Source organism: Leptopilina heterotoma, unplaced genomic scaffold, assembly GCF_015476425.1.
Source record: "Leptopilina heterotoma isolate Lh14 unplaced genomic scaffold, ASM1547642v1 Lhet_97, whole genome shotgun sequence".
Lineage (NCBI taxonomy): Eukaryota > Metazoa > Arthropoda > Insecta > Hymenoptera > Figitidae > Leptopilina > Leptopilina heterotoma.
The window spans coordinates 1897671-1916721 of NW_025111203.1; the positions used below are offsets into that span (position 1 = coordinate 1897671).

At 27.2% G+C, this 19051-nt stretch overlaps 2 protein-coding genes across 2 annotated transcripts in view; one reads left to right on the forward strand and one right to left on the reverse strand.

Moving 5' to 3' along the window:
• LOC122512352 (dynein heavy chain, cytoplasmic) overlaps positions 1–10140 on the reverse strand; it is a 30397-nt gene extending 20257 nt beyond the window's left edge. The window contains exons 1-6 of the mRNA XM_043628133.1: positions 9754–10140; positions 4158–4675; positions 2989–4080; positions 2778–2913; positions 2315–2688; positions 91–162 (exon numbers count right to left, since the gene is read on the reverse strand). Of these exons, the coding sequence (XP_043484068.1) occupies positions 91–162; positions 2315–2688; positions 2778–2913; positions 2989–4080; positions 4158–4675; positions 9754–9997 (2436 nt within the window). The 5' untranslated portion in view covers positions 9998–10140. The remainder of the gene's footprint in view (positions 1–90; positions 163–2314; positions 2689–2777; positions 2914–2988; positions 4081–4157; positions 4676–9753) is intronic.
• An 894-nt stretch (positions 10141–11034) lies between these two features.
• On the forward strand, positions 11035–16365 carry LOC122512337 (ragulator complex protein LAMTOR1). The gene is made up of 5 exons (XM_043628111.1): positions 11035–11219; positions 12906–12979; positions 14360–14449; positions 14777–14975; positions 15223–16365. Exons 1-5 carry the CDS (start codon positions 11175–11177, stop codon positions 15310–15312), a joined length of 498 nt encoding a protein of 165 aa, XP_043484046.1. The 5' UTR covers positions 11035–11174; the 3' UTR covers positions 15313–16365.
• Positions 16366–19051: the final 2686 nt, after the last annotated feature.

The window sequence follows — 19051 nt, forward strand, 5'->3', positions numbered from 1 at the left end:
GCAAAACCGGTGCGAATTATAATGAGTAAAAATTGAAAAGCACTACTCTATTTTGCATAAAATAATTTAAGTTACGGTTGTCTTACTTACCTCAGAAATAAGAACTAAAACTTCTTTTCGCATGCCAGCTACTAGAGGAATAATATTTCCTTTATCTTCAATCTGAAAAAGCAACATTTATTTTGTTTATTTATATTTACAGGGTTGCCACAAATATTTAATTTTATTTTTCCCTGACTTTTCCCTGATTTCCAGACAAAATTTTCACTTTTTCCCTGACCATAAACAATATTCTGATTCACTCTAAAAATTATTAGATACTCAAAAAAACATTCTATTACATTTACTTACGAATTTCTTAAATTGTAAAATTATTCGCAAACATCAATAACTAAATTTTTAAATAAGTATTTAATTATTATTTTTCCATAGGAATTAAAATTCCTCAAAACATTATTCAAACATTTTTAAAATTCAAAAACTTATAAAAATATTATTATAAAACATGAAGATATTAATTACTCCCAGTTTTCGACTCGGAGTGATTGATATCTTCATGTTTTATAAAAATTTTAATTTCCATAAAATTTTTCAAAAAAAAAATTAAATTATTTACAAAAATTATAATAAAATTCTAAGCAAGAATTTAATTATTTTCATAAATAATAAAATTCTTCGCATGGTTTCAATTATTTTTAATACAATTTTAAATAAATTTCTCGAAAAATAAAATTATCTTCAAAAATGTTTTGCAAGAATTAAATTAGGTACATTTCACAAATAATGAAATTCTTCGCTGAAATTCAAAAAGTTTCAAAATTTACATTTTTAATACAAGTTTTTAAAAGAATATAATTATTTAAAAAAAATTGATAAAATTCGTTGTAAGAATTCCATTATTTTCATAAATAATAAGATTCTTTACATTATTTCAATTATTTATAATACAATTTAAAGTAAATTACTAGAAAAATGGAATTATTCTCTTAATTTTTTTGTAAGAATTTAATTACATTTCACGAATATAATGAAATTCTTGGTTGAAATTCAAATATTTTCACAATCTACTTTTTTAATAAAAGTTCTCAAAAGAATTCAATTATTTAAAGAAATGTAATAAAATTCGATGCAGAAATTCAATTATTTTCATAAATAATAAGATTCTTTACATTATTTCAATTATTTAAAAAAAAATTTGAAAAAATTCATTGCAAGAATTCAATTATTTTCATAAATTAATAAAATTTTTCACAGGATTTCAATTATTTTTAATACAATTTTAAGTAAACTCTTCGACAAATGTCTCTATTTTCAAAAATTTTGTTAAAATTCTTCGAAAGAATTCAATTATGTATTTTTAAAAATTCATGCTATAATGCTTTTAATATTCAATTATTATCTAAAATTTTAACTAATATTCATTTTAAAATCAATTTTTATTGGAAAATTCTACAAGAATTAAATTATTTAAATACAAAAATAAATAATTTATTGAATAAATGAATGTTTTTCGAAACTAAATTATCATAAAGAATTATTATTATTCATGAAAGTAATTGAATTTTTGTAAAAAAATCTTATTATTTATGAAAATAATTGAATTATTGCGAAGTTTGCTTAGAATTTTATCAACATTTTTTTTTTTGAAATAATTGAATTCTTTTGAAAAATTTTATTAAAACTGTAGATATTGAAAATCATTGAATTGAGAAAAATTTGAAATATTACAAAGAATTTTATTAAAATTTTTGAAAATAATTGAAATTTGGAGAAGAATTTTATTATTTTTGAAAATAATTGAAATTTGGAGAAGAATTTTATTATTTTTAAAGATAATTGAATTTTTATGAGAATTCTTTTTAATTTTTGAACTTAATTGAATTTCTGCGAAGAATTTTATTATTTTTGAAAATAATTGAATTTCTGCAATAATTTGTAACTTCTCCAAAATTCAATTTTTTCCAGTTACTTAAATAAAAATCCCCGACTTTTCTCTGACTTCCCTGACCAATTTTACTTTTCCTGACTTTTCCCTGACCTGTGGCAACCTTGATTTATGTCAAATGAGGATTTTAGACAACATGTGACACTTTATACTTTCTAACGAAAGTAAATAGAAACGTGATAACAATAAAAAGACAATTCAGAATCTTGGTTTCAATGTATCCCATAAATCAAATAATTTGGAGCTAGTAAAAATACTGTTTCGGAATGCTCACGGAATTAATAACATACATGACATTTGCCGATTTAAATCACTCTATTATAGTAAATTATTTAAATATAACTGGACATAAATTTGTTGAATTCTTACCTTCTCCAAAGTCCTCTCATAAGTCCGAATACTCTCAATCAAACTGATCGCAAATGGGTACAGCTGATTTGCTTGATGAGCTTTGTTAACAATCGCCAGCGGTACGCGGAAGCCAAGATTCTTCAAATTTCTTACTTCCTTAGAGAGAGTTATAATTTCTGGCAAAAAGTTTACTTTCAGTTTTAAAACATTCCCTCGTCCTAACCGTGAGCGCACACTTTCAATGGTGAAAATTCGACCAGTTACTCCAATATTACGTTGCTGCACTTTGCGAGCCCATTCATCAAAAATCTCCTGAGTTGAAAGTTTTGTGCGAAAACTGTCTCCATCTGCTTTTAATTTCTGTCCCTCTATGTGATTTTCCCATCCTTTACCTATAAATTATAAATTGTAAAAAATTATAAATCAGTATTGCAACTTGTTTATATTCATTTGTTCCAAAAGCAATGGCCATAACATTTACCTAAAACATCTTCCACACGTTTCAAGTACATTGTCAGTTGGTAATCAATTTGCTTCACCCATATAATAGATCCAGCAACCGGTGGTAAATCTCTTATTAAACTCATTCTACAGCATTTACTTTGAGCATATTGAACCTATAAATAAAATATGAGATTACGTGAGGAGAAATATCAATAATTCGGAGAAAAAGGTAAAAGAGAGAAACGTACCTTAAACTTTTCATGTAACGCTTCGATGTCGTCCTTCACCCTTTGTATTAATTGAGTTTGGTATTCTCGAATAGCTCCTCGAATGTGAGGTCGTACGAACAAGGCGTTAAATCTGGAAAATATTCTGAACATTTCATTAGCGTTCTTGGCCGTCCCCAACTGATCTCTCAAATGTGCTGTTATGCGCGCCTCTACGCGCTCGATTCGTTCCTCGTATCTGTGCACAGCAGCCTCCCAGGATTCTAAACCTTCTTTCGTGATATCCAAACAATCGACTTCTTTCACATTCTCGTAGGCGAAGTTCACTTCTCCAATGGCATTCGCGTCAGCCGCGTCCAAAGCGAACTCGATTTCAACATTCTCATCTTCGGTATTTTCAATTGTGGAATTGTTGTTCTGTCTGATGGTGGGTCTCAGTACGCGGACAATGACAGTCCTCAATTGCTCGTGTTGTCTTCTGAAGCACCGCATGTGCTCCATTCTCGTTTGAAGTTTCTTGTGCGCTGGAGACACACGCCAGACCATTTTCATATGCTCATCGCGCTTCTTCTTCACAACATCCCTCAGCAAACCAGTCAGCTTGTCGTACTCATCGTCCCACGTATTGAACACTTCGAAACACTGACCCATTACCTTCTCAAAATCATCGAAAGGAATGTGCATCAATCTCCGCGTTCCGAGAACTTTCAGTAATTGTTGTCCTAAATCTCTGGATATTGCTTCCACCAATCTTAATACTCTCTGTATTGGATATTTAGTGCTGCGAATTTTTCTCAAGTGAGTGAAAATTTGTTGGACTGCTAGACGAATTCTCTCAAGTTCGGTGGCCGATAAAAGATCATTAATTGGAAAATCCTTCATCAGTGGATTGTAGTCATTTACTGTCGCAAGAGCCTGTTTTAAACCTGTGTCCGTGTCGAAGCTGACAGTTGCGTGAAAACGTTTGCCATGTTTCAAAATGTCTAAAGTTAATGAGATTTCCAAACTCTCACGCTTTTCTTGAATTCTGTGCAAGGCTCTCTCGAGATTTAACCAGAATGATATTTCCTGCAGAGCTGTGCCGGATTCTGGGTCACGATTTAGTTTCGTAACCTGAATAAAATAAATAACACACTAGAATAAATTTAACCCTATAAATATAATCTTTAAAAAAACAGGAATATCTTTACCTTTTGAATTTCTTTGATCCACCGGTTGACGCCGTTTTGCAGTTGATTAAGGAATGTCGAGTCTTCCACCTTCTCGCCGAAATCTGCTACTTTCGGTTTTCTGCTTTCGTCGCTGCACTGCTTAATTACTTGCAAGACAACCGGATGTATGGGGAGAGAGATTTCGGGAATATCAATATTCTGTTGTAAATGCAAAAGACCCATTTCGAGTTCTGCGATCTTCTTTTCGACGGAAGGCGCCATCTTGTCACCGTCCCTGTCCGCTCTTCCGGTTTCTTTGACGTAGCTCTTGAAGTACGGCGCCATTGTCTTGCTGATGGCATGCAGCGTCTCATAAGCGGGACCATCAGAAAGTGTGACGATGCGCAATTGGGGATGAATAGGTTTATCAGCTTCTACTAAAGTGCCTCGTTTTATTAAAACTATTGATGCCATTTTGGTGTTTGTAAAATGAATTTCATTAGAAACATAGAAAGTCATGTTTTCTTTTTCATCTTCACCTTCGCCATTGTCTTCTTCTGCAATATAAATATTTGAAAAACAATTCAATTCACCATTCAAGTCATCAGCAATGCCTGAGGATAAGTTTATATATTTTCAGGGTGGCCGCAAGTCAGGGAAAAACTGGAAATCAGGGAAAAGTCAGGGAATTTTGTTAGTCAGGGAAAAATCAGGGAAAAGTCAGGGAATTTTTAAAAATTCTTTAAAAGTCAGGGAATTTTGATCGAAAGAAAACAACAAATTAAAAAACTTTGATACTTAAATGTCAATTCAGTTTTTTATTTAGACGTTTTTGTAATATAGCTCATTATAATGGTGCCGTCACATTTTTTATAAGTTTGGACCTTTTTACGGACATTTTAATATAGAATATTAAATAATTCAAAAATTTGTTAGTCAGGGAAAATCAAAAATTAGTCAGGGAAAAGTCAAGGAATTTTGAAAATAAAATTTTGCGGCCACCCTGATTTTGACAAATTAACCCCTTAGCAGTCCAGCTGAACTCCAACTTGAAGTCAAATTTAAAAAATTCAAAATGGCGACTACAAAAATTAAAAAAATTATCAGATTTAATTGAAACTCGTTACTCTATGATTTTCAGTGGAGCTGTGTCTAAATTCGACATACGAATAATAACTACAAAATTCGAACTAAACCGAGTTTTGTTCGGTTTTGGAGCGCTAAAGTGTCGAATTTCCAAAATTCGACAGTTCAATCGCCTAGCACGAATGTCGAAAAATCGACATTCGAACTAGGAGATTCAAATGTCGAATATTCAACATTCGACATTTCGGTGCCCCAAAACCGAACAAAACTCGATTCGAATCGAATTTTGCACAGCTCTAATTTTCAGGGTCCCTGATTACGAATATGATTTATAGATCTGTGTTTGGTATTGAAAATCCATAACCGGTTTTTAAGACGATTTTCGGTTTCAACATTAAAACCGGTATTCTTTTTTTTTAAAAACCGGTACTTTAAAAAAAACTGGTATTTTAAAACACGGGTTTTGATTGAATACAGACATTTAAAAGACGGTTTTACAAATACCATTTTATTTAAAAAGAAAACTGGTTCAAGAAAATTTGGTTTATTACAAGAATCAGGTTGTTTTCCGAAAAAAAATGTTTGCCTGTGTTATCTTACCAAAAAATAATAATTAAAATAGACAAAGACGATGGAGTAGAGTCTGGAGTCAGAAAATTATAAAGGAACTTAATATTCATAAAATAAATTTAAAAATAATTGAAAAAAAATTTTTAAATTTAAAAATGTGAAAAATAATCAATAATAAAATGACCGACTTGGATAATTTTGATAAATCGTACGAAATGATTTTGAATTTTATTTCCAGCAATTTAACGTAATAAATACTCATTGAGTTTTTATTCTCTGTTCTTATTTAATTTATTGTTTTTATTTGTTTTTGATTTTCTCTGTTTAATAAATATTCACTTTAATGACTCGATAGAGTTTGGAGCTCAGTTTTAAATTTGACTTTGTAGTTTGCAATACGTTTTTACTTAATTTGACAAATTATTTTTATTTTATTTTATTGTGAATTATTGTATTGTGAACCGTTATTTATTTAATTATTATCTATGTGTTATTTATTATTTATTTATTGTTTTTATACCAAGACAGATTATTTATTTATTTATGGTATGTTTATTATTTATTTTATTCATTTTTTTTTTCATTTTTTACTATTTATTATTTTTATTTATTATTAATTTTTAAATTATTATTAACATGTTACTAGTTTTATTATTGATTATTTTTCACATTTTTGTCAATTATTTTTAAATTTATTTTATGAATATTAAGTTCCTTTATAATTTTCTGACTCCAGACTCTACTCCATCGTCAGGGCATAAAAATTTAAGTCTTTGTCAATTTTAATTATTATTTTTTGGTAAGATAATTATCCATTACTTTTTATTTTATTTATTTATTGTTAAATTATTTTTATTATTATTTTAATTATGTATATAATTTTTTTTTTTTATTTTGAATATTTTTTTGGATAGACTCCCTGAAGAGGAAATCATTTAGATTTCGAAACGTTGGAGTAAATAAATATTTTATTCATTGTCCGAATGTTTTCGTTTATTTTGCCTTAATTTATAATTTTATCATATACCTTACGGACACCTTATTATACATCCAACTTTTTTTAAACAAAAATATTTCAAAATCAGATTTATTGGTTTTAGGTTCAATTAAATATAAAATCTCGAAACTGGCACAAAAAAGCAATATCACTCCATAAAACTTAAATATCCCATTGTTATTGAAACAAACATTAGAATGATAATAACGTAATATGTGTCGAATAATAAAGTATCAAAATATTGGTGAATAATTTTTATTTTAAATCCTCTCTCTCTCTCATTTTAAGTTCTATCCAAAATTAAGAAATATTATCTTATTCTCCACACATTTTTTTAGAAAAAAACTATTGACAAAAATGTCCCGCTTTGAAAAATAACAATATTAAACATTTATCAAACTAGTAATAAATATTTAACATTGTTATTCCTCAAAGCGGGACATTTTTTTCCTCAACCACTTTTTACTCAAAAATATGGGAAGAATACGATAGTAATTTTTAGTTTTGCATAGAACGTGAAGAAAAGTCTTTTTATTATAATTTTATAAATAAATAATTTTTAAAAAATTAGAAATTTTCTTTTGAAAATACGAAATATTTTTAAATTCAAGATTTTAAGCCAAAAAAACGCCTTTTTATTTTTTAAAATCGGTTAACATAGACTCAAGAAAAAAATATATTCGTTTGGCACAGTTAAAAATTTAAATTGTTTATAACTTTAACAAAAAATTTTTTTTATTCAGAAAATTTGATCACATTATTTTTAGTTCAAAAGAGTTAGAAAAAAATTGACAGGGTGGCCACTTTTTTTGTAAAAAAAAATTCACTGTCATTTCCCGGTCCATTCCCGGTCATAAATTATTTTTCCCGGTCATAAATAATAACTCTGAAAATAAATTATTCCATGAAAGATTGAAAGAATTTCCTGATTTTTAGACAAAACTTTGACTTTTTTCCAAACCCTAAAAATATTTTAGTTTACTCTAAAAATAATTTTGAACTTAAATAGATTTTTTGAAATAAATATTTAATTATTATCCATTATTTTTCCATATAGTAGGTATTCAAATTTCAAAAAAAAATTCAAATTTCAAATCCTTTAAATTAGAATAATTTGTAAGAATTGCTACTGTAACTTAGTAAAAATTATTTTCAAAATTTCAATTCAATTATATTCTAGAAATAACTAAAATATTTCTAAAATCCACTTGTTTACAAGACAATTTCATGAAATTTTGAATAATTTAAAAATTTTCAATTAAATATTAGGTACATATTTAAAAACATAACTAATTTGAAAAAATGTGAATAAAAATATTTTTAAAAACTAACTTATTCAGAATTTTTAATTAAAATCTTTTAAAATTCAACTTTTCTAAAACTTCGATTTAAAATTTTTTAAAATTCAATCTATAATAATATTAGTAATATTAATTTAACATTCTAAAATATAGAAAAATTTGCTTATGAATAATTGTAAAAAAAAACTAATTGATATTAATGAAAAATACGGTTTTTTAAAATTTATTTTCTAAGAAAAGAAATTTTATTTATTTTTATTTACTTTATTTATTATTCAAAAATTAATTTTTATAAATTTCGTATCACTTTTGTTCTAATTAGTTCAAATTTTTAATAATTCTTATTTGTTTTGTTATAATATTATTGCAAAAAAATTTTTAAATTTCTTTATTTTTCACTATTTTATAGGATGTGAAATTTTTTCTCTTTGAAATTTTTTTGACAAATTTAATTAAAATTATATTTTGTTTAATTATTGTTAGAAATAGAAAGAATTTAGAATTAAATTTAATATTTTCTTTTTCTAAGTCTGTTACGTTGGACAACAAAATTCATAATTTTCTTATAAATTCTAGAAATTGAATATTTTTATAGTACTTTTTATAAAATTCTCTGACAAAATATAAATAGATTTTATAGAAGATCATTCAATCTTTTTTAATGAAATATAGTTAATACCTAAGTCTTAAAATAAATATTTCTATTTTTTCTCACAAAGTAATGTGTGTTTTTAAAAAAAAATTCCAAAATCCCGGTCAAGATCAAAATTCACTGTCATTTCCCGGTTTTTACCTGTCCAAAAAAATTCACTGTCATTTCCCGGTTTCCCGGTCCAGCGGCCACCCTGAATTGAATTAAAAAAAAATCATTTTAATTTCATCTGATTCGCTTGGCAAACCCTGACCCCTATTTTCTAAAATTTTAACTAAAATTTAGTTATAAATCAATTTTTATCAAAAAGTTTCACGAAAAATTAATTATTTAAACACAAAAATAAGTAATTGGTTATTTCTAAAAATTGCACCTGTACCAGTTTTAATTGGTGTTTTAAAAATTTGTGAGGTGTGAGAAAGAAAATTCAAAGATAATTTAGGGTTTTCAATAATTTGATATTTTTTCACTAGGTACTTTAACTGAAGTTTCCTGACTTCTCTTATTCTCCAGTCCTGTGAGAACCCTGATATTGTCAAAATTTATAAATTTATTAATTTTACAAGAGAAATATTAAATTCACTGATTTTAATTACTTAATTTAAGTGTCATAAATCTAAATAAAATTTCTAAATCGTAGGAAATCGCATGAAAAGTAGTAAATAATAGGTTTTAGTAGACGAGAGCGAAGCCTTAATTTTATGTTGTTATTAATTTGCTTCGCTTCTTTTCATTCTGTCTTTGAAATAACCTACTTGTCTTATCCCAACCGTCTTCCCAACTCATGCAAATTTAAAAACGGACAAAGTAATTAGTGGCTCTTACTTTTACCTGTCAACGGAAAATTAACCCTTCGAAAACACATGGAGTCAATCAACTCCAGGTTTTTTTTGTAAACCCCGATTTTTTAAAAAAAGGTGTTCTTTCATTACTTTGGGTTAAACGTTAATATGTTTGAGGAAATTAAAACCTATATTTAAGAGAATTGACATTGCACAAAATTTATACATAAATTGTAGAAAAAAGTACCTTTGCTAGAACTCCTTTGAATATAAAGAGCCCAAACTTGGGTGTCGCTTATAAATTTTCTTATAGACTCTTGACTATTCTTGTCCTCAAGAGTGAGGTTAAAACTGGGTGGTACCTCATCCTCGTCGGGAAGAAGAATCTTGACAATTTTTCGCAGATAATTAACGAATGTTGAATAATCTACAATTGCAATGTTTTGAGACTCCGGAGAAGGATCTCCAGACCCGTCTAAAGAGTCGCCCATTTCAAATCATTCAATTCAATGACCTTCGTTTCGACTGTTATTAATTTGATTTTCAACGTGTTTAATTCACTGCGGCGATTGATTGCATACAAAACAGCACTACTCGGAAAATAATCAGCGGCTCGATTTCCGTGTTTCGAGAAACTAGCGGACCAGCGGTGAGTCATTCATTCCATCATTTCTCTCCAGTATAAAGGTGCGTCTACAATAAATGGTGCTTAATGTTCATTAAAAAAAATAAAGGCGGTTTCACACCTCAAAAGCGTGAGGGTGGAGTCCCATGACAGCGTTTTGCGTTGCGTCGTAATGGGAGAGAAAAAGACGCAAATATACGTTTGCTGCATTCTCTCTTATTACAACGCAACGCAAAACGCTGCCATGGGACTGCGGCCTTACTTTTAGAAAAATTATTCTTGTCATTTTCTCTCTTATGACAGAGACATAAGTTTGTCTTACTCTGCATTTTCTTATTTTTTCCAAAAAAGGAATAATAGGTAATTCTTATTTTATTTTAATTAATCTAATTTTAATCTAATTTTATTTTAATTATTTTTTAATAATTCTTATTTTTTCTGTATTTGGAAAAAAGTAAGAAAATTTAGAGTGAGACAAACTTATGCTTCTGCTATGGAAGAGAGAAAGACAAGAATGGTTTTTCCGAAAGTCGTGTGATCGTACCGCATACCCTGACTGCATTATGCTATATCTTTCCTGTTTGACCACCTTTTTGAAAACCGTTTTTACGTTCCCGATTAAGAATCTATACTGCGTTGGGGGTACCTTCAGTTGTGTTCACAATAGCACCTTGAACGTAACGTGAACGTAACGAACTTAGCATTGTTACGTTACCAATATGTTCCGTTTTAGGTGAATTGTCTGACTCTCTTACTCTTATGTGTTACCATGACAACCTGCAGGCAGGCAAGGCAGGAGCCGAGGTGAGACCGTACCTTGAGTGTAGCAAGGATAGAAGTATGTCTTTTCTTCTCTCTCTATCTCATTATTCAACGCAAAACGCATTGTTCGAATGCAAGAATGTAAACACCGCCTGAGACATTGTGAAATAAACAGTATTTCACCCCCTTGATCTTTAGTTATCTTGGATAATTAAAAATGATAGATATGTCTGTTTTAACCTATTTTTTAATTATAATTTGTTGAATTACTACTAAGAAAAATGGGATGTTGTTACAGTCTTTGTAAGGAAGACACTGGTCCACAGGTAAAAGAAAATATTCATAAAATAATATTCTAAACTCAAAGAATAACTTCCCAAAAGTACCTGTTTAATGTTAAACTAAACTATTTTTGTTTTTCTGCCAAAAAAAACATCGGATGAAAGTGCACCTTTTGTTTATTTTGATTGAATTCCTTGAGGTATGTTTATTTATAGCTTAAAATGAATATTGCTTTGTTCAACTGTGAACATAACCTTAATTTGTATCAAAATATTTCAAGCTATTTCATTGTTTGCAACTTGTAAAATTACAAAAAAAACATGTAAAACAATATTTTTGAAAGAATTTTTTTCCAGACACGGCACGATATGTAAATTAGCTTTTATTTTTCGGTAACAGTCATTAATAAATGAAAGGAAAATATTGTCTATTGTTGTCAAACATTCAATAAAAACAAGTTTCGTCTTATACGAAATTCAATTATTATTAACTTATTAAGACACTATTGTACACTACGGTGTACAATGATTCTTAACATTAGAATTAGAAAATATTCACAAATGTTATCGTCAATTAACTATTATTATTGTTGACATTGTTATTAAAATATCCATCATAATGCACTTTTTAAAGATTGAACATTTTTAAAATGTTAGACTTGATAGGTAATAATTAATAATTAACGAAAAGATGATTCAATTTTTACAATATTTTCGAATATTGTGTTACAAAATATTTGTTGGTCAAAATAAGTAACGACATTTTTTAACATTAAACCCTTTTTTATACTTATTACTTCCTCATAGAGGAAGTACTGTAAAACCAAAATTTTTCGAGTTCGATTTTTTGACATATCTTTATGTTATTTGACCTCAGGAGTTCAAAAATGACATTTTTAAAAAATGTCATTCCGTATGTGTGTGTGTGTGTGTAAACATCACATTTTCATAAATATCTCGAAATCATGAAGAGCTTTTGGGTTGAATTATTTTTAAATTGTAGATCTCACCTGCGGACATAAAGTGAGAGTACTTTCTGCTTATTAATAAATTTTAACTAAATTTTTTTTTTATTTTAAATTTTGCAAAAAAACGTTTTTTGCCCATAACTTGAAAACAATGTTAGGACACCTATAAATGTTTTTCCATAATTTTGTAGAGTTTTTTTAGACGCATCTTTTGAGCCCTAATTGAACATTTTTCGTCCATATTAACCGGAGTTATTAAACTTTTAAAAATCAAAAATTTTGGAAAATAAGACTTTTTTGAAAATTTTGTTGAAAAACGTAGAAGTAACTTTAAAATTATCGTTATCAACTTGTAGAGCATTAAAAAACGCTTCGATTGACCTATTTTTGAACCTAATTCGATAATAAATTTCGAAATTATTGGTATTTTAAAAACCAAAAATTGTGAAAAATGACATTTTCTCAACTTTTTTGTTTCAAAATTTTTATTTAACTATTAAATTATTGTAACTATCTTGTAGAGTATTTAAAAATACATTGATTGACTCAAAATTCAATCACTTTTACCATATTTATAAAAAGTTATTCATATATTTCTATTATTTTTATCTCCCTGAGGAAGTAAAGTGTTCATGAAATGAGCACCAAAATTATAAAAAAAAATATACAACTTGGCAGCGGTTTTTCAATTTTGTTTAAAGTTTTATAATTTTGTCATTTAATAAAAAAAATACTTAATAAATTTTCTTTTTCGTGTGTTTAGAGTGATGTTAATGAAAGGACTCACTTATTAGTTGATCCAGTGAGCAGTAGCGCTAATATTCCTCGAGTTCACAGGTAAGATAAATTTATTTAATAACGTCTAGTTTTCTGTTAGATATTTAAAAAACTTTTGATTTTGCAGGCTTTTCTTAATTTTTTAATTCCTCTGAACCTAATTAACATTTTTTAATATCATAAAATTTCGGAAAATAAAAAGATACTTCAGTAACGAAAAAATTATTTTTAAAAATCAAATAAATACCTTTTAAGTAAAATAATTAATTTTTTGCAGCCATTTTGTTACATAATTTAAAAAAAATGTCCACACTTCTCAATATATATATATATATATATATATATATAATAAACATTTCAAAAAGAAAATATCCTATTCAATTTTTTATTTTCTCATAACAAATCATCAAAGATATGGATATCTTTTTCTGCATATTTCCTGTATATTTTTCTTGTTAAAAGTAAGAAGGTTTATCAATGACAGGTCACAATTTAAAAAAAAAATTATAAACAAATAATTTGACAGATGTTTAAGACTATATCAGATTTAGGAGACCCAAATGAGAATGTACACTAAATGTTAATCAAATTCACTTATATTTGTACTTTGAAAAGTGATTTGTTTTAAAATTTTATTAAATTTCAGAATAAGAATTTTTTTTTTTTTTTTGTAAAAAATAATTGTTTTATACAAAAAAACAATAATTATAGAACGTTTAAAGGGCCTTACGGCAAGCCAATTTGGCAAAATTGTCCGGAAGCCACTTTTTCATGACGTCATAAAATTAATATTGATTTTGTTAAAAACAAAGTTAAATATATGACTGGATAGAAAATTAGACAAACTTTTCAGCGCTTTAAAGATCAAAGCTTATTAAATACCAGGACAGGACAGAGAAATGTGCGGATCTTCGGCCTTCCGGAAATATTTTATTGAACTCCTTAATTAGTCCTTGAAAATCACGAACGATCCTTTCTTGAAAGATGGCTGGTGTTTATTTTTAAACAAAATTAAATTTTGCATAAATTACTGATGTCCTCCGATTATGATAATTCCTGTATATTTTCGACTTTCACTATCTGTCGGAATTTGATGAAATCCTGAAGACAGGTCAAATGCTAAAAATTTATTTCCTCCCATTTGGGAAGGTATATCTTCAACCACGAGTAGCGGATAAGTTTCTTGGTCTACATCTTCATTTAATTTTTAAACTCAGTATCCACCTGTCTGATCCATATTCTGATTATATAAATTGTATCAAAAATATTTTAAAACTTTAAAACAAAATTTTTTTAAAATTAAGATCAAATATTGACTGAGTAATTATAAAAGTTTATTATTCGTTCTATAAAGTATATAACAGAACATCTTAGGTAAATTAAAAACATTCTAGATTTTCAGTTGAATCCAAAACTTTATTGAATTTCTTTTATTTTCAGCGATGTTTATGTCAATGAATATACAAGTTCAATTCCAAAGAAAACTGACGAGCAGAGTGCCCTGAATAGAATACTTCATGAAACAGCAGCGTAAGTTTAAATAACTAACAGTATATTTCCTTATAACATTCGATATTCCCAATGTAACAGAGAGAAAATCTTACATGAACTTGAAACTTATCACTCGGAGATTAATCCGGTGTTACTTTTTGAAAATTGAAAATGGCGGATTTAATATGGTGACCATAAAAATTTAAATTTGATTAGATTCTCTAAAAACTTGTTCGGTGGTTTTTTGAGTCGTTGAATCCAAATTTTTGGATAGATTTTAAAAAATCAAAATAAATATTTTAATTGTTTGACAATACGGGATGTTAAATCCAAACATAATAATATGAAGTCATATCCGTATTTTAGCAATATAATTGATGTTGGTGCTTTGGATTCTCATAATTTGGAACAACATGAAGTTATTGAGAGGTCTAGAGCCTATGCGAAACGGTTAGAAACTATAGGTATCAAAGTTCCCGAGCAGACCCCAAGTATGTTAAAAGATATTCCTGCATTGGAAAAAGTTCTCACTTCTGAATCTCTTAGCACTACGGACAAAGAATTAGTAAGTACAAATAAATAACTTTTCCATGCAGATGCCATTTTTTAGAATGAATTTAGCTCTCAGAAAAGAAAGTGAAACAGAATCTTATGTTTTGTAATACGTTCGTTTGAAGTTGCTTTTATTAAATTATAAAAAAATCCATATTAAAAAATAAAATGCACGCGGGCGACAGATAATTTTACTAAATTGACAAGCACACAAAATAATCAATTTCTGATATTGATGTAAATTCATGTTTTATTTGTAGATAACCGACTTGCTCAAGAAGGCTGTGTTAGCTTTAAAAGATATTAAAGTGGAACATAAAGAAGATTTAGTTGTACCATTTCTCTCGTGATCTGCAAAAGAAATTTAGCAATAAACCCGCTTTAGTAATTTATAAAAATATATTAGTTTTACTGGTTGAAGCTTCTAATTTCAGTAAGAATTGAACAATTTTAGGTATACAGTGAAATTAACAAAAAAATATATTTGTTTTTTGTTTAAGAATATTTATTTTTTAATTAATAGACTGTACGTATTTGTATATATTACCGTCATAAAGAATGTGTATACTTGCCGTAAGCGTTATTTAAAAATTATCATCAATTTTGGACAGTGTATTTTGTTAGGTGAATAGTTATGATTAGAAAGATCATTAAATTCGGCGTCAGTGATTCATACAAACTTAATTATCGAAATATGTATGAATACCTAGAAATTATTACCTTCGAATTTTCCCAACTCGGCAAGGAAAATTTTCTCTTCTTTGACATTCATAATGTAATTTGAGATATTAGGTTGAATTAAATGTAATTTGTGTCCTGGCGCGGTAAAAGGGACCTTACAGCTTAGAAGTGAATTTCGCAGAAAGTGTATTAGAAGTTACACGAAGCAAGGTAATTGTGTGTAACAGAGAAAATAGAGAGACTGATTTTCTGAACTGCCTTCTGCTTGCATATATAAACAATTCAAGTGTGACTGTGTTTTAAAGGTAATAATAAAAAATGTAAAAGTTATAACAATTTTTAACTTTTATATGTAAAAGAACAACTCAAAATCTATAAAACAGTATCAATAACTCAAAATTAATTTTTTTAACCTACGGCCCCTTACATCGCGTCAGGGCATATAACATTTAGAAAATTTCCAATTGCTCTCGAAATGCTAAATTTTTATTATTAAAGCATCAAAATGTGTAACGTAATAACGATCCATGTTCGAATTCGCATACTTACACGAAAATGAAATTGAAAATGAAATTAGAAAGATTATGCTATAATTATGACAAAGTACAAAAGAAGAATTTTTTAATTTGCAGAAAAATTCTGAATTGTATTAAAAAGTGTATTAGTTTTTTCTATATTTATACACTGTACTAACTAATGATGGATAAATTGAAATAATTGAATTCGTAGTTCTTTAAATGCAAAATTTAATGACCTTTCTAATTGTATGCAATTTAAGAGTTTATTTATTTGAAGCTAATTTTCAATAATTCTTTATGACAGTAGTGCACAATGAAAAATATATAAATAAGCTTGTGTCGAATCTAAATTTAGTTAACATAACTTCCTGAAATGTGTAATTTTGTCACATTACTAAAAATAATCATGCAAATTGATTACTTGCATATCTGATCATATAACTAAAAATATTATGTACAGAGTAAAGAATTTTACGTTTTTTATAAGTAATTAAATTAATTTTATAAAGAATTGAATTTATGCTTAAAAAATTCTCTATCTAAATATATATACATATATTAATAATATCTGTTTTTATATGCATGTCAAATAAAAAATTAAAAATGACAACTTTTTTGGTTTGTCTAAAATTTTTCAAACCGTTCCTACTTTCAATTAATAATAATTTAAAAGGAAATAAAATTTACACGATAATATTATGACCAATGAACAAAATTCTTTATAATTTAAAAATACTATCACTGTAGCTCAAAAATTGACTATGACCATTACCTTATCATTGGACATTAAATGAAAAAACAACGTTATTTGTATAAAAGAAAAATTTATTTAAACAACTATTGTTATAAATTTTGTGAAAAAATTTAAATGAGCTTTACTTACAAAGATATAATACATAGTTATTTCTGTAACATATTTCTTGAAAAGTATTTAAATTGAATTGAACAATAATATTTACCTTATTACAAATTTTGAAAACTTTTTCCATTAACATACAATTTTTTTTTTACATATTTTTGTACGTTTCTTTTACACTAGTTGGTCTAAAAATCAGCACTTTGTGATTTTTATATGAGTTTTATTATAATGCATAATATTTATTTTGGGCGCATTATTCTTCTTCAAATTGCAAATATAAAAATTCTATTGTCCCGAATGCTGTTTGTCTGAGAAGACATGTACGTTTCACTATTTAGCTGAATTTTTTATAAAATCTGCCAACCAAGATTCAATTATTAAAAAAAATGTTTAATAGAATTTTAAATTATTTTCAATAATTTTAATAACATTCCTTGAAAGAATTTGATTCTTTTTATAAATAATAATAATATTTTTTTGCAAGAATTCAATTATTTTTGATACAATTTTAATTTAATTTTCTCGAAAAAATTCAATTATTTAAAAAAAATGTTAATAAAATCCCTTCAAATGACTTTAATTATTTTCAAATTTTTTGTTAAAAACTTTGTGAGAATTTAGTAATTTTCAGTACATTAATTAAAAATTTTAAAACATTTAAAGAGAAAATTTATTAAAAAAGTTAAGAAGCAAACAAAAACTAATTTCAAACTGCGAACAGATTCAAAACATATCAATATTAATTTATTGCTTTAAAATTGTTTGTGAATTTTAATTTCATCTATTATTATATTTTAGAAAAAATTATAACCAAAATCTGAAGAAATTTTTGAAGAATTTTTGTTTGCTATGTCTAAAGATTTCTGAAGATAAATAAGAAAATATAGAAGATTTTTCGCGCATAACCAAGAAATTTCAGAGACCATCGAACAATCTTAATCCAAACATAAAATGGCTCTGCTGAATAATTATATTTTCTTTCAGAAAGTTAAAATTATTAATGTTTTGTTGATAGGTATTATATAATTTATACTCCATAAATTAACCTTATTATAAGAAAAGAATTACATTGATAGGTTCAGCAACAACATTTTTCTACTTACCGCGAAATAATCTTCGATTTTGAAAATTCTTTTTCATATGTGAGTATTTAAAGACTTCAAAGTATTCCAATATTTTTTTGCGAATGAACCGTGTGTGCCCTATAGCGCCCAAAATAATTATCGTACCAAATAGATGTGACACGCTCCGAAAAAAGGTACCCAAGAAGCAAATGATTATGTTTGTGTTATTTTCACTTTAATTAAAACTAACTAGAATTAGTCTTTATTAATTATTTTAGATGTAGTAAATAATTAAACATCAGTGATGTTTTTATGTATTTTCATTTTAAAACTTAAAATTGTAGCCTAATATTTTTTGCGTTTCAGGTACTTTTCTTCAGAGCGCGTCACAAATGAAAACGCTAAACGCACTCTTTTCTCTCTAAAGCATCACATATTGTTTACAAAATTGTATTTTCCTGCACATAAATTTGATAAAAACAAAATGATATTCTGAGGTTTATGTTTTTATTATTGTCTTCAATTTAAGAATAACTCCCAGCTGAAAATATTCGCCCGAATTTTCCGGGCGGAAATCTGTATGGAGATTTGAAATAATCCGCAAAGATTTCCGTGTGCATTTTCCTCCGGATTTTTACAAAAGTTCTAAATAAACGTCAAATATGTAACATAAATACCACTTTAAAAACGCCGGCGTAACATATAGAGTGATATACCTCTTCGGGATATAAAAATTTGAATTTGAAGCCCGTTTTCAAATATCTATTAAGGTCACATGCCCCATATACTTTACTATGGAAAAACTTCTCACTGAATAACATGACCTTAAGGGTAAAAATATTGCGGTTTGCGGATTTTCGTTCGAGTTGTTTCAAATGGACATCCGGGTGAATTTTTTTAGCTGGGTTCAAATTACAAGATTTGTTCGTATCACTAAATGATGTAGTCGTTGGTTCTGTATCAGTGC

Bases quoted from the DNA above. Each gene is read 5' to 3' on its own strand.
- LOC122512337 (XM_043628111.1), top strand. From the start codon at position 11,175: ATGGGATGTTGTTACAGTCTTTGTAAGGAAGACACTGGTCCACAG. The intron at 12,980-14,359 runs GTAAGATAAATT...TTTTATTTTCAG, and splicing joins AATATTCCTCGAGTTCACAG to CGATGTTTATGTCAATGAAT. The intron at 14,976-15,222 runs GTAAGTACAAAT...TTTTATTTGTAG, and splicing joins GCACTACGGACAAAGAATTA to ATAACCGACTTGCTCAAGAA.